The 13,148-nt window shown below is 42.9% G+C and overlaps 1 protein-coding gene across 1 annotated transcript in view; it reads right to left on the reverse strand.

Annotated features, from left to right (window-relative positions):
* The window catches only part of LOC104408149 (interleukin-1 receptor type 2-like), a 10,798-nt gene extending 5,431 nt beyond the window's left edge, over positions 1-5,367 (reverse strand). The window contains 5 exon segments of the mRNA XM_010017648.1: positions 720-894; positions 2,090-2,264; positions 3,826-4,084; positions 4,181-4,311; positions 5,339-5,367. Coding sequence (XP_010015950.1) covers positions 720-894; positions 2,090-2,264; positions 3,826-4,084; positions 4,181-4,311; positions 5,339-5,367 — 769 coding nt within the window.
* Between the last annotated feature and the right edge of the window lie 7,781 nt (positions 5,368-13,148).

The following is a 13,148-nucleotide window of genomic DNA, read 5'->3' on the forward strand; positions in this document are numbered from 1 at the left end:
TTGTGATCGTGACGTCATGCGGGGGGGCGGGTCGAGGGGCGGGGCCGTACTGTCAATGCCCGGGCACGCACGCCCCCTGTTGGCCGCTCGGCGCAACCGCGCCCGGCAGGTGGAGCCGTTTTCACCCGTTTGCGGAGTAGCGGCTTTTTCCCCCCCTCCCCGCGAGCTACAGGCATTTATTCCGAAGCCCTCCGAGGGCACTGGCAGTGACACTTCCCAAGACATCAACTATTCGGTTTTACAACCACAGAAACTTGCAGTGTGGAGCTCTGCTTCCCGCAAACCCGCGGCAAGTCAGCCAGATCACAGAATCATAGGATCAGCTAGCTTGGAAAAGACCTTTAAGATCAACAAGTCCAACCGTTACCCCAGGACTGTCAAGTCCACCACTAACCCATGTCACTGAGGGCCTCATCTACACGGTTTGTGAACGCTTCCAGGGATGGTGACTCCACCAGTTCCCTGGGCAGCCTGTTCCAATGCCTGATCACCCATTTGGTGAAGAAATTTTTCCTAACATCCAGTTTAAACCTCCCCTGAGGAGGTGACCCAGCCCTGCCACGGGAGGTGGGACACCCACCGGTGCCAAAGCAGGCACCGCTAGTGTTTCCCTTCCCTTGGCAGTGCTGAGAGGCCAGGTATGAGCTCCTTCCCCCAGTGGTATTAACAAAGAAGAGATTTTCTTCAGCGCCGTAGTGTTTGAAGGGGTTGATATTTACCAACAGTCTTCAGGTGAATTGTTCTTGTGATCTCATACATTACACCTTCAAATGGAAATGACATCTTGCAGGTGTAATAGCCAGAGTCTGTTGGTAGCACAGAATTCATGATCAGAGAAGTCGAACCTTTCAGAATTACGAATTTTCCACTGTCAGCTTCCAAAGGCAGAGCATCCTGGAGAAAGGATGGGAATTGGTGTTATGGCTCAGACAGGTGTGGTTACAAAATCACTTATCCTTGTCTCTCTGGTGTTAAAAGTTCATTTAATCACTGGGAAATCTGAGCAGTTCCACTTTCCCACCAAAGGGAAAGATTTTCAAACGTACATCCATCTCTAAAATGCTCTGAGGCACTATATGGAGTGTGAAAAAATGCTATTTTAATCTATGTGTCTACAGCTTCTCAATAAAGTGCATATTTTAAGATGGAAAAAAAACTGTCTCTTTCATGATTCCTCTTAATCATCTTAGACATTCCTCCAAGACAAAACCATTTTAGTAACCGTAATGGTTTTCACAACACTATCACTTCCCATATGTGACCTCGTAAGAGTAATATTCTAAGGCATTCTTTGAAGACAAACACTAGTAATCATGCAGGTTTTCACAAAACTGTTGCTTACCTAACATAGGATTGCAGAATGGTTTGGGTCGGAAGACCATCTAGTTCCAACCCCCCTGCCACAGATGAAGTCAGCCTAGTTATTACTTCCCATGGCAAGAATGACAGGTACATGAGGCAGAGCATATGCTTATAGTGGGAGTGTAAATAAAAGCTAAAGCAAGGTCTTACGAAAACATAAGAAGAATCCCATGCTGTCCGGTGTGAGATTGTACAGCTGAGGATGACCAAGTGAGCAATATTTGACTTCACAGGCAAAGCCAAGCTTGCCTACTTAAAAAGCAAGTTAGGCAAGAGGATACTGGAAGCATTGTGTGATGAATCTTGTACTTCCAAATGCTGTATTCCAGATGATTAATGAAAGCTACCCCATCTGAGCACTGGGGAAGCATCACTGGGAAGTCCTACTTTATGGGATTCATTAGAGAGGCCACAAAAAGAAGCACAGTGATGAAGAGAAGGGCCCAATCAGAAGTTGCAAACCCTGGAGTCAGGGTACATAATCTAGCCTTTAAAATAGTTACACTGCCTGGGACAGGATATTACATGTGGAGCACTTCACCCAGCGCTAAGTCTACCCCAGAGAACCTTTCTTAAAATATATACGTCTGCTCCCAGATTCCCAGGATCTTCTGCTGTGCTCATGACTTTAACAACATGATGTTCAGGAGAAACAGAAAATGGAGATGTACGTGCCTTTACAAACAGGTTGGGATTAGGGTTTGCACAGAGGAGGAGAAAGTTCTACCTTGTACCACTTGAGCTCCAGGCTTGTGCCATTTGGTGTAAAATCCCATAGCTCAGGGCAAACGATCTTTCCGGAGGTGAAAGTGAAGAGGACCTGGAGATAGGCAATCTCCTGAGCAGCTGTTTTCTCCATGACTGTGAGGTGGATGGAGACCTCAGCACAGTAGGAGGAGTTTCTGTAGATAGAATAGGGAGAGGTGAACACCCACCAGCGACAAGGGAAACTTGAGTGACACCTTTGAGTTTCCTCCTGGCTCCATTTCCCTCCTCAGCAGTTTCTAAGAGGCCAAGACTGAAATCATACCAGGAGGGATCCTGGAAAATCACTGGTGCCCCTGCAGTGCAGCTGGGAGCTGCAAGCAGATGGACTCACACTACTGGTAGGGCTCTGAATCTGCTGTCACCTATAGGTCAGATGCCAAAATCCAAAGTACGTCTTAGCAGAAGCAGAGATCTGTGATAATTTGCTTCTACCTTCCTGTTGAAAAAATCTGGCAGCTTCCCTGTGGGATGATTTGCAAAGAAAAGACAATTTATCTTTCTCAAACAGGTTTCACAGGATTTTACTATAGCTCTCAGTAATACTGGCACAGTGTTGTAGGTTGAGGAACTGATGCAGAATAGTCCAAAAAGTGGATTTAAAAACACCCTCGAAAGTCTCAGGCAACTACTCTGTGCTCTAGGACAATATTTGCAACCTTTTGCTATTCTGGCCTCACTATCAAATCTTTTCTGCTCTGCCTCTGCAGTCTCTGCCTAGACATGTGGAAAGGACAACCCAATATGCTGAGTATGATTTATTAACTTCTGCCTGTCCATCTCTTCCACTGCTGGCATGTCACTCACGAGGGGTGCCTTGCCAGCAAGGAAACTGCACCGTATACAGGCAGCTCCAGGGATGTAGAGATGTTTTCCTCCATAGGCCCCAGAGCAAGGTTCTGGTTGCCAGGGGTGTTCTGGGAGGATTCATGGATGGAGGAGCTGGCAGGGGACAAGGACCTGGGACTCGTGGAGTTCAGGCTTTCATGGTGATAGGTGGTTTTGCCTTCCTCAGTTGCCCACAAATCCAGACCCTGGTACCTCTTTTGAAACTGTATAGCGGGCCGTCAGATTGTAAACACTCAGAAAAAGGTGACTGGAAAAAGCCATGGCTTCAGTCTCAACCCACTGCAATGTCGAAAGTCTGATACCAGTGTAGTAAATACATGCTGGGTCTCGTGCAAGATCTTCTAGAAATACCAGGGCAGTCAAATTCTAATTTAAAATGTGAAGCAAAAGAAAAGATCAGGGATAAGGAAGAGGGAAGGAAACCACTGCAGGATCATGGTGCCCTGGTATATGACTCATAAGGCAACCTGAAGTGCAAACAAGGCTATTTGCTTTCCTGGAACTGTAAAACAAAGGTTGCATTCTGCAGCATCCCCTGCCTGCAGCATGTCCCCATTTGCCATAGCCCTGACTGGCTCATAAATAAGCTAGAACAAGCTCTCTGTACACTATTTCCTCGTGAGATCATAGCCAGAGCGGCAATACCGTGTCACGATTATCTTGATTTCAGTTATGTAGAGACAATGCATTGAAGAGTTCTGACTTTCAACATTTGTTTCTCTAATAAAGTCAGCAAGGAAATCATCTTATGCAGGCATACTCTGAACATAACTGGAGTTTAGAATCCAGCTAATGTGGTTTTGACACAGTCATCTTGTTAGTACTCTGGATTTTCTTTTAAATACCCACCTTCTGGTGCAGATATATACTCCTGAGTCTTCTAGCATTGCTGGTAAAAACCAGAGTGCATCTCCTTTTGCCCAGATTCTTGGATCTTCATCTCTTCCTGATATCATGGTTTTTGAACCATTTTTATACCATGTGATATTAGGGGTCAAGGCAGAAAAATCCAAATGTTTGTATCTGGGGGAAGGGCATTTCAGAACCACAGGTTCTCCATGCAGTTCATAGTAATGTTTGAAATACACGGTGTGATGTGGGCAGTTTTCTATATAAATCAGAGATATTTTTACATTACTGTCAGCCAGGCACATGAAAGAGAAGGGAGAGGGAGACAGAAGAGGAAAAAAAATCGCATCCTTACCTGTACTTTTGATCTGGTGGAGTCTGAAAGCGGAGGCACCCAATGTGCATGTCACCAGGACAAAGAAGAGCCCACACATTTTTTCCCAGAGGAAATCAGAAGGAGAAGATCAAGGGAAAGTGTTTTGAAATCTACAGGGAAGTTTATTACAAGACAGAAGATACAATGAAAATACTGAACATTAACTTAAGGGTTATCTGCTGTTTTCCTCACTCCCTTAGTTCACCCTTAGTGAGCAGAAAGGCTCCTTCATCTCTAGTTTATGGGGCCTGACTTGTGGAACAAGAGTATCTGGCTTGGGAAGAACACATTATTTCTGTCCCTTTCCTTTCACTTTAGGAGATGCAAACAACATACCACAAGATGCTGCTGTCCCCACAGCTTTTCAGTGCAACAGCTACGGGTGGAAAAATAAAGCTCTGCTTATTTTGCAATAAGATACGACTGAGGCACAGGTCAGCTGCTTCATCTTAGCTGTAGTGTAGTAGCTTGGGTGAACACAGGAGCAAAGATGCAGCAGAATAGACTTCAGTTCTTTTAAGCAGTCACTTCAGGCGTTCTGTGGCCACCATTAAATCCTGTGTCTCTTTATCTTCTCCTCCATGGCTATCGAAGTAGGACAGCTAGCATAGATGAGGCTGCAGGCAAACTTCCTGCCATAAGCAAAGCCAAGCTTTCAAAGTCTCCAACAAATATTTCTTTTGGGACAAAACATGACTCTGATGGCATGCACACCCACCTTGCTATTGGTGCACAAGTGAGTTTTCAACATGGACACTGTCACCATATGTGCTAAGAGAGGTGAGGACAACCTCGAACAACTTGTCCTAAAAATCAGACAGTGACACTGCTACTCAGCTGACAGATTATGTGTTATCTCAGTGTATTTCAAGCAAAAATAGATAAAACATGCTATGTACAGGCACCAGTTTATGTTCTATGCAAGGTATTTATGTGCTATACAGTACACGTATGCATGTGATACATACTATTTCCATTTTATACAGAGAAATGCAAATTGCCTGCATTCAGCATAGCCCAACACTATGATTGTCCCATGGGACGAACATTAAATGACTGGACAATTATTTCAAATTGTATCCAAAGCAAAAAAGATATTTCTACCTATATAATACAGTCATATTCTTGGGTACTCACCTTCGGGCATCTTCCATGTATCCCACCATGCTCATACTTACAACACAGTTTTAATCCATTTTTCTTCCTGTTCTAGTAGCTATATTTATCTGACATCTGATAGTTTGACTATAATATACTATTTCTAGCTTATTGTCATCTCCACCACACCACAAAGCCAACCTCTTGCTCAATAATACTGTTTCATAACCGTGTGTCTTCTCCCTTACTGCTAGATCTGCAAGGTTTTCAAGAGTACCGGCATGGAGCTTTAGCCCCTCTCGGCTATGTTTGGACAGGTGCTAGTGGCTCTGTCTGAGGCATTAACAAGCCTTGTGGTTCACATATAATACTCTGTAACAGGGAAGTGTCTCTCTCATTAGACCCTTTGCCTGATGAAAATACTGGGTTATTTTGTTCAGAGCTTTCTGGTCCCTTTGGTTTAGTATCTACCAGTCTCTACAAGCACTACACAATCTGAGGGTTTAGAGAGGTATCATTCTCAAGTTACCATCAGATTCACTTACCTGTGATTCAGAAGCCTTTCAGCCACTAGCTTCTCATTAAAAGATGTAAGAAAAGTGCTAGTGAGGACCTTATATAGGGTTTAGCTCAACACACAGCGGAAATTTGTCTCTCATTGCCCAATCAGGTTTGTGTCAGAAGCAAACGACATTTTAGACCCACCTTTCTTTCCTTCCGTAGAGTGAGGATGAGGGAGAAAGAGAGAGAATATGTATTTGGATTTCCCAAAAAGAGGGGAAATGGATGCTAAATATATGACTAAATTTCCCTTTTTCTGACGAATGGTACTTCGCATACACTCATGTCTTCACATGATTATTTCACACTCTGCCTCAAATAAAAAAATCTCATGGGTAACAAAAGGTGTCCTGCAGCATAGTCAGCAGCTACATTGTTGCAGTCTTTACATAATGTGGTTTAGCAAATTCTTCATGGACAACATATATCTTTTATGATTTCCCAGATCACTTGTGAATCACAAATGGGTTGATTCCCCCTTCCTTCCACCCATCTTAGTGTCACAGCTTACATTAGGGCTCTCTTTGCAATGGAGTATAAAGAAGGTCTTGGGCGTGTTGGTCAATGAGAAACTGAACATGAGCCAGCAATGTATGTTTGCAACCCAGAAAGCCAACTGTATCCTGGGCTGTATCAAAAGAAGCGTGACCAGCAGGTTGAAGGAGGTGATCCTGCCCCTCTGCCCTGTTATTGTGAGACCCCACTTGGAGTATTGTGTCCAGTTCTGGTGTCCTCAAGATAAAAAGGACGTGCGGCTGTTGGAGCAAGTCCAGAGGAGGCCACAAGGATGATGCTATGGAGCACCTCCCGTATGAAGACAGGCTGAGAAAACGTGGGCTATGTGCTTGGTTTGCACATATTCCTTTGTGCAGGCAGCATCTGCCATATTACAGCAACTGCAGTAAATAAGAAAAAGAAAAAAATCACAAAGCCCTATATTTCAATCTGTAACGGTCTTTACAGTTTCTATATCCTGATCAATGCAGTCATTGCAAAGGTCTCTACAGCTATCAGCCCCACACATGGCTGTTCAGATTTTCCTTAAATAGTCCTGTTATCCACAATCCCAAAAGGCTGATAACACAACTAAACTTAGTTACTGCCCAGGAGCACTCCATCCATGAAAAGAAAAACTTATCTCCATTGATAATAAACTCCCACGTCTGGGCTACAAAACCATTGGTCTTCTGAGAATCTGACCTCGTGTATTATAAAATTATTTCAGTTCTTTCTTTTCCAGGTCACTATATGACAACCAGACAGAAGGGCTGTCAGGCTGGGTGACCTCTGTTACATTAAGTCTAAGTTCAGACTATTACTGTGTAAGTGACTTAAGCAATAGACGTGGGAGTCTTCAATGGTAACACTGGTCGCAAGAGCCAGGCCCAGCAAATAACTCAGAGGTTTACCAGGCTCAGAAAGAGCAAAACTTCAGGAAATGATGTTTGATGTCTTTGCAAAGATTGCACCTACCAGCCGCTGCAAACGCATTCATTGCACTCACTGAGTAAAGCCATCCAACAGCAAGCTGTTCCGTGAGCAGCAGAACTAGCATCACCTGCTTTCCTGGGGATTTGTGCTCCATGCCCTGACACACACACACCCCTCCACTGCAGCCACCTCAGCTCTTCCCTCATGGCCTTTCCCCACCACGCTCCAGCCCTTTCCTTACTCCCAGTTATGACCCTCTGCTCCCACCTCACCCATGACTAGTTTATCTAGGCCAGGTGCGGTGCATCCTTGGGATTACTCACAACTACATCAACGCTAACCGGTCAGCTTGTCATTGCCCATCACCATGTGTAAGGACTGGGCTCTGTTTGACTTCTCCTCTATGAGGCAGTGCTTTGGGTTTCCCATCCATACACAACAGCAGCAACCAGCTTTCCTCAAACTACTACAACTCCAGACTCTGAAAACACAGCCCCTTGGAAAATGCAGCTGAAGCAAGCTAAAGGGTTCAAAGTCAGTTTATAGTGCAGTAGCATATGCTGACCTGCTTTAGACAAATAAACTAAACCCAAATATCTACAGAGTAGCAGTGCAGTTCCCAGATAGCATAATGTCCTCAGATACACCTAATATGATCAGCACTTTCTATCAGCTTCAGAAGAGCTCTGTCCTAGACAGGTTTTGTTTACCCAGAAAACATCCTGATCACATGCACAAGTACCAGGACTTTAAGTTAAAATAATGTATCTGGAGATACAAAAGTTTGGTTTAAAATAACTGAGGAAGAAATGGAACACAGAACAAGTAATTTTTTTTTTTCTTTTTAGGAGCTGTCTCCTGAGAAGGACATGTCACTTTGCGGTCATTTATGACTGACTATTTATAAACAGAAATATGCAAGTCTAGCAACTGTATGTATAGAGAGACTCTTTTAGGGAAGCTGGTATCATTCTGTGGTTTCGTTGTGCTGATGATTCATTTAAACAGTTCAAGATGCTGCAGCATAGCTGTGAAATTCCTAGCTTGAAGACCAGGCTATTCCCCATGTGTGTCACTCATTGCTCATCTCACTAGATCGCTATTTCCCGCACCAGGGCTACATGTAGCTGCCTTGCAGCATTCAGGTGGATTTTGCTCCCTTAGGACATCCCAGTAAAATAACCAAAATCTCAAGCAGTATTTAGCATTTTGGCACTTCCTTGCAACAGAGGCTTTCAAAAGGCCTTCACAAGCAAGGTGTGTCTGTTCATTATCCCTAGTCCATGGAAGCAGAAATGGAAATTCAGGCATTGTAGAGTGGGGATAAGGCCATTTCTTTAAGGGACAGTTAAGGTGCCAGATTTTTCTAGCAACTCTCAGGTTCTGTTGTGCGTCCTGGAGGAACTCACCCAAGTGGCTTTGTGGCTGATGATGTTTGGCATCCAGGAACTGCACTCACATGGACTTTGCTGTTTATTCTATTACTCTGTTTGGCTGAGCCAGCTTCACGCGATTAAAAATAGGAGAAAATTTCTCTAGTTCACATAAGAATAAGGTGGCAAGACATTAAGAAATATTGAATGTTGAAAGCTAACTGGCAAGCAGATGCAAAGTAAACCACAACTATTACACCAACACATGTTCTTGGGCTTACTGATATAGGCAAACCTGGTTTTAATAATTTATAATGTCCTTGTGCATAGTTCCCACATGGTCTCTTGTGGAGCACTGAAATGGAGAAGGAAGAAAAGCAGCAATCCAACTCTGAGAATCACCAAATAGATGGGACAGAATGAGAAAGACTAAACAGAGGAATTAGCCCAATGCACAACAGATGTTAAGAATACAGGAATTTGCATGCTTATCCAGAGAAATAATGCTGTCATATAGCAGTTGTATATGACTGACTTGAAGAAATAGGAGGAGGTGGGCCAAGAGATATACACTTTGTCATGAGAGAGTACTCATTTGGCCAGAGTAGTAACAGCTTGATTGCAGATAGCCTTCTTGCTATGGGATCCTGGGATTTCCACAGACCCTTTCACTGCACAAGAAACCAGGCAGGCTGTGAAGAGCAGTTACACTGTCAAGAGCTAGAAGGGACATGGAGGAGGAGACCCTCACTGTGGAAGTCAACAGGTTGCAAGGGATGAAGTAATCACTGAAAGGCCCAGATCCAGCCACAATGGGGCCAAAAGTACTTCAAGCAACAAAAAGTGCCTCACCTGCCCTCACCACAAATGGCATTTGGGTTGACAAAGGGGGGTCACCCTGCATTGGCCATCCATGATGTCAACATCACACCCATGTTTGCAATGCCTGCCTGGGATACCGGAAGGTCTTTATGTTGCCCACTAGTGCTGCACACAGACTGCCAGCAGCAGATTAAATTGTCTGTGTGCAGACATGCAGCCATAGACAGATGAAATAAAGAAGTTGTTTCTAAAAAAGTGTGATCTCCTGTCTTTTTGTTTAAGGGAGAAAAACATCCTTGGGCACAGCTCACATGATGTAATGCAATGTTGATAAGCAGTGAAAGAGGACAGTTGCAAAGCTAAGTTTGTTGAAAGCTGCAGAGGTAAAATGGTATCTATTTCTGTCCCTATACACTGAACTGGAAAGTGTAATCTAAATTGCTAGTGACAGTCTTACCATCACCACCTCCGAATGCCACTCTAAAATTACAATAAGAATGAAAAAAGATGTCTTACTGCCCTTCTTTCTCCCATGGATAAAATTATGTATAGAAATCCTGAATTTTCTTCATGGTGTGTCAAGCAGTGGCTTCAATAGTGTAAAGCCTCAGATGCTGATACCATTACATCCTGCATGTACGTCTTTGCAGATCTGCAGATGATTTGACAAAGAGGTAGACCACAGCTTGCAGCTCAGCTTGAGCACTTCCCCAAGCTACCAGCCATCCCTATTGCGTGTATGGAGTAAGCCTGCAGCATATGTTGTACCATGCCTCAGTGCACGGCAAAGCTGCAGCATGGCCATGGTCACTCACCGTGTCAGGGCTGACAGGGAGCTAAAGATGCCAGGGAGAACAGCGAGCAGACATTTCCCACAGCTATGGCATCTTCTCAGACCACAGGCAGTGAGTCAGTTTGGGCATTAGGGACATGCTAGAGAAAAAGTGAACCTGATATTGCTGAGTAGCTTTTCTTGTTTTCTTCCTTCCACTTCCAAAATCGCAGTGTTTGCTTGCAATCATGATCAGTCTTCTTATACATGAAGCAACATAATGTGCTCTGTGGTTTTGCATGTGAAAAGTGTAGAGGGATTTAAAAACACAGCAGTGATTACAAAAAGGCCATGATAACAGCAGACAGGGGAGCAACCGTGTCCAGTTGAGGAGCATGAAGTCGTATAGAGTTACATGATCCAAAACAACAGCGATAACATAACATTTCTAAATCAGCCATGGTGCTTGGCTTAAGCAGCCAACCCATCAAACAGGGATTCCAGAAGCAAAGAGAAAAACAGATGACAAAGAAAGATGTTTGTTCATAATTGCCTTTTTGTTAGCTGAACTTAAAATTAATTGGTAATAAGTAACTTCATAGCTATGAAAAACGTGACAAATATATGTCCTATGATTAGGGGAAAATTGAGCTGGTATGGATCATACATTACTGCAAGTGTACTGTAATATTAACCATTCGTTTTTTATTACATATTTATTACATATCATACATATGAATGAAGTCTCTGCCTCACCAAGAAGACAAAGTCATTTGTTTAATGCAGGCAATAAATCTCTTCTTTTGTCTTGGTTCTACTATCCTTCTGACACACAAGTATATTTCACGCACTGTTTTAAGAAGCAGAATTATGAAATACACTTAGTAGATACAGTTACCCAAGGTATTTTTCCTAGTCCATTACGTCGATGTGTAATTTATTATTACAGGAGTTAGGGAAGGGAGGGGCTGGGCTGAAGGACATGGTGCAAAACACATGAAAGTGCATATGGTATAGAAATCAAGACACCAAAGTTTCAGTTGTACTTGGCATTCTTCCTTAGTATTTCTCCTGTGTTTAGTGACCTGATGGTCAGCAATTCCAACTGGCATAAAGAGTTGCTTGAGATAAAAAAAAGACAAGATAGACTTGTTCTGGATCAGTGATATAATGGAAGAGGGGGTTACAAATAAATGAATAACAAATAAAGAGATGCAACAGATACTGCTTCTCAGTGGTGGTGGAGGAACCAGTGTATTTGCAAACAGGAACTAGGTTAAGTCAAGCCAGTTTGGGAGAAAAAGAGCCAATCCCATCATCAACATTGTCCTCCTAAAAAAGAAATGCAAGAGCAACCTAAAGCGATGCTGTAAGATCATAGTTGCTTGCAGTAAAGATGAGGTAGGCATAGTCTTTCTTTTTATCTTGTATTTATCTGTTCAGTTGGTGCACATACATTGTAAAGAACTGAAGAAAGTATGATTTCGTACCATTCATTCAGGTTAATGAACACATAAGAACCAGTTATCAACAGATGAGCTTGAAGAGTTCTGTATAATTCGCCACCTAATGGGAGAACAAATACACTTGGAGAAGCAACACTAATGTTAGGAGGATTTCAGCCTTCAAGTGCACTGAGTAAAGCTTTTCTCCAGCACATGATGTTCTGTACTAGCTGAAAAGGGAACTCATCATTTCAGTAAGTGGTTTTTAAAGGCTTTGGGAGGATTTTACACGCACTGGGAAGTCAAGACAATATCTAATGTTTTTTGTTTAAATCATTGTTATCATTTCTATTTTGAAAGAAAAAGAAGGGATTTGAACAACAGTATTGACTTTCTATGGAAATTTTCCTTAATCACAAGCTGCAAGAGCATTAAGCAGAGAGAACCCAAGATGAGGGTTTACCATTTACAGGAAAATTTGTGTAACTTTAATGGAAGATTCCAAGAAAGTAATTGCTTTCCCTTCAAAATATCCCTGGATTAAGAAGTTTCTTTCCAATGAAACTGAGATCCCTGATGGTCTTTCTGGCTGTAGCTTCCAGGATCTGTTATCTCAGGGACATTTGTTTCATTGGGGACCCAGCAGAAGCCTGCTGGGATGAGAGCAGCTCATCAAACCTGATCTTCTCATAAGGACAGGTTATTGAACTTGATCTTCTTATATGAGTGCTGAGCCATTCCCCTTTTCTTCACAGAAAGCTGAAAGATCTCAGGACCTTTACAAGTTACTGTTTTGATTAATGTACAAGTTCTTGTGAATAGGCTTCCCAGGGAGAGTGTTTTCGGCAGGATGTATGAATAATTGATACTGCTCTTGGCTTGATACCATAGTTACGGGAACAAAAGAAAAAATGAGGAACTGAATTTAACCATTAAATACCATAATGATATGGCAGCATTGTCTGGAACCTTTAACCATCGTGACTCCCTTGAAATTGCAACTAGCCATCTCTGCACATCAAGGACATGGCACTCAGCAACAGGGTATGTTGCTGCTCTTCTGTGGTTCAAAGCTGCTGCCTGTTTCATAATGTGTTTGTGAAACTGGCCTGAGATGAGAGGGTTATAATTTTATGTTCCATGCAGAAGACAGAGGATCTTTTGCTGGGTTTTAAATATCCAAGAGAAATCCTAGAGGTAAGTAAGAAGGCACATACTCCTAAAAATTACCATACTCCAGTGGTAATTTTTAGACTCATTAGAAACTGTCTTTTGATATGTTGACTGAGACAAAGAGAAAGAAATAAGAAAATTAGAGACATGTATGTATCCATACATGGATAAATACAGACTCCCACCTGCTGAGAGGAAAGGGTTGTAGGCCAATTGCAAAAGTCCCCAAAAGAACGGTGGAAATGAAAGCCCTGCAGGGTTTCCATTCCTGC

The sequence above is a fragment of the Nestor notabilis genome, unplaced genomic scaffold, assembly GCF_000696875.1.
Source record: "Nestor notabilis isolate BGI_N333 unplaced genomic scaffold, ASM69687v1 scaffold7567, whole genome shotgun sequence".
NCBI classification, from domain to species: Eukaryota; Metazoa; Chordata; class Aves; order Psittaciformes; family Psittacidae; genus Nestor; species Nestor notabilis.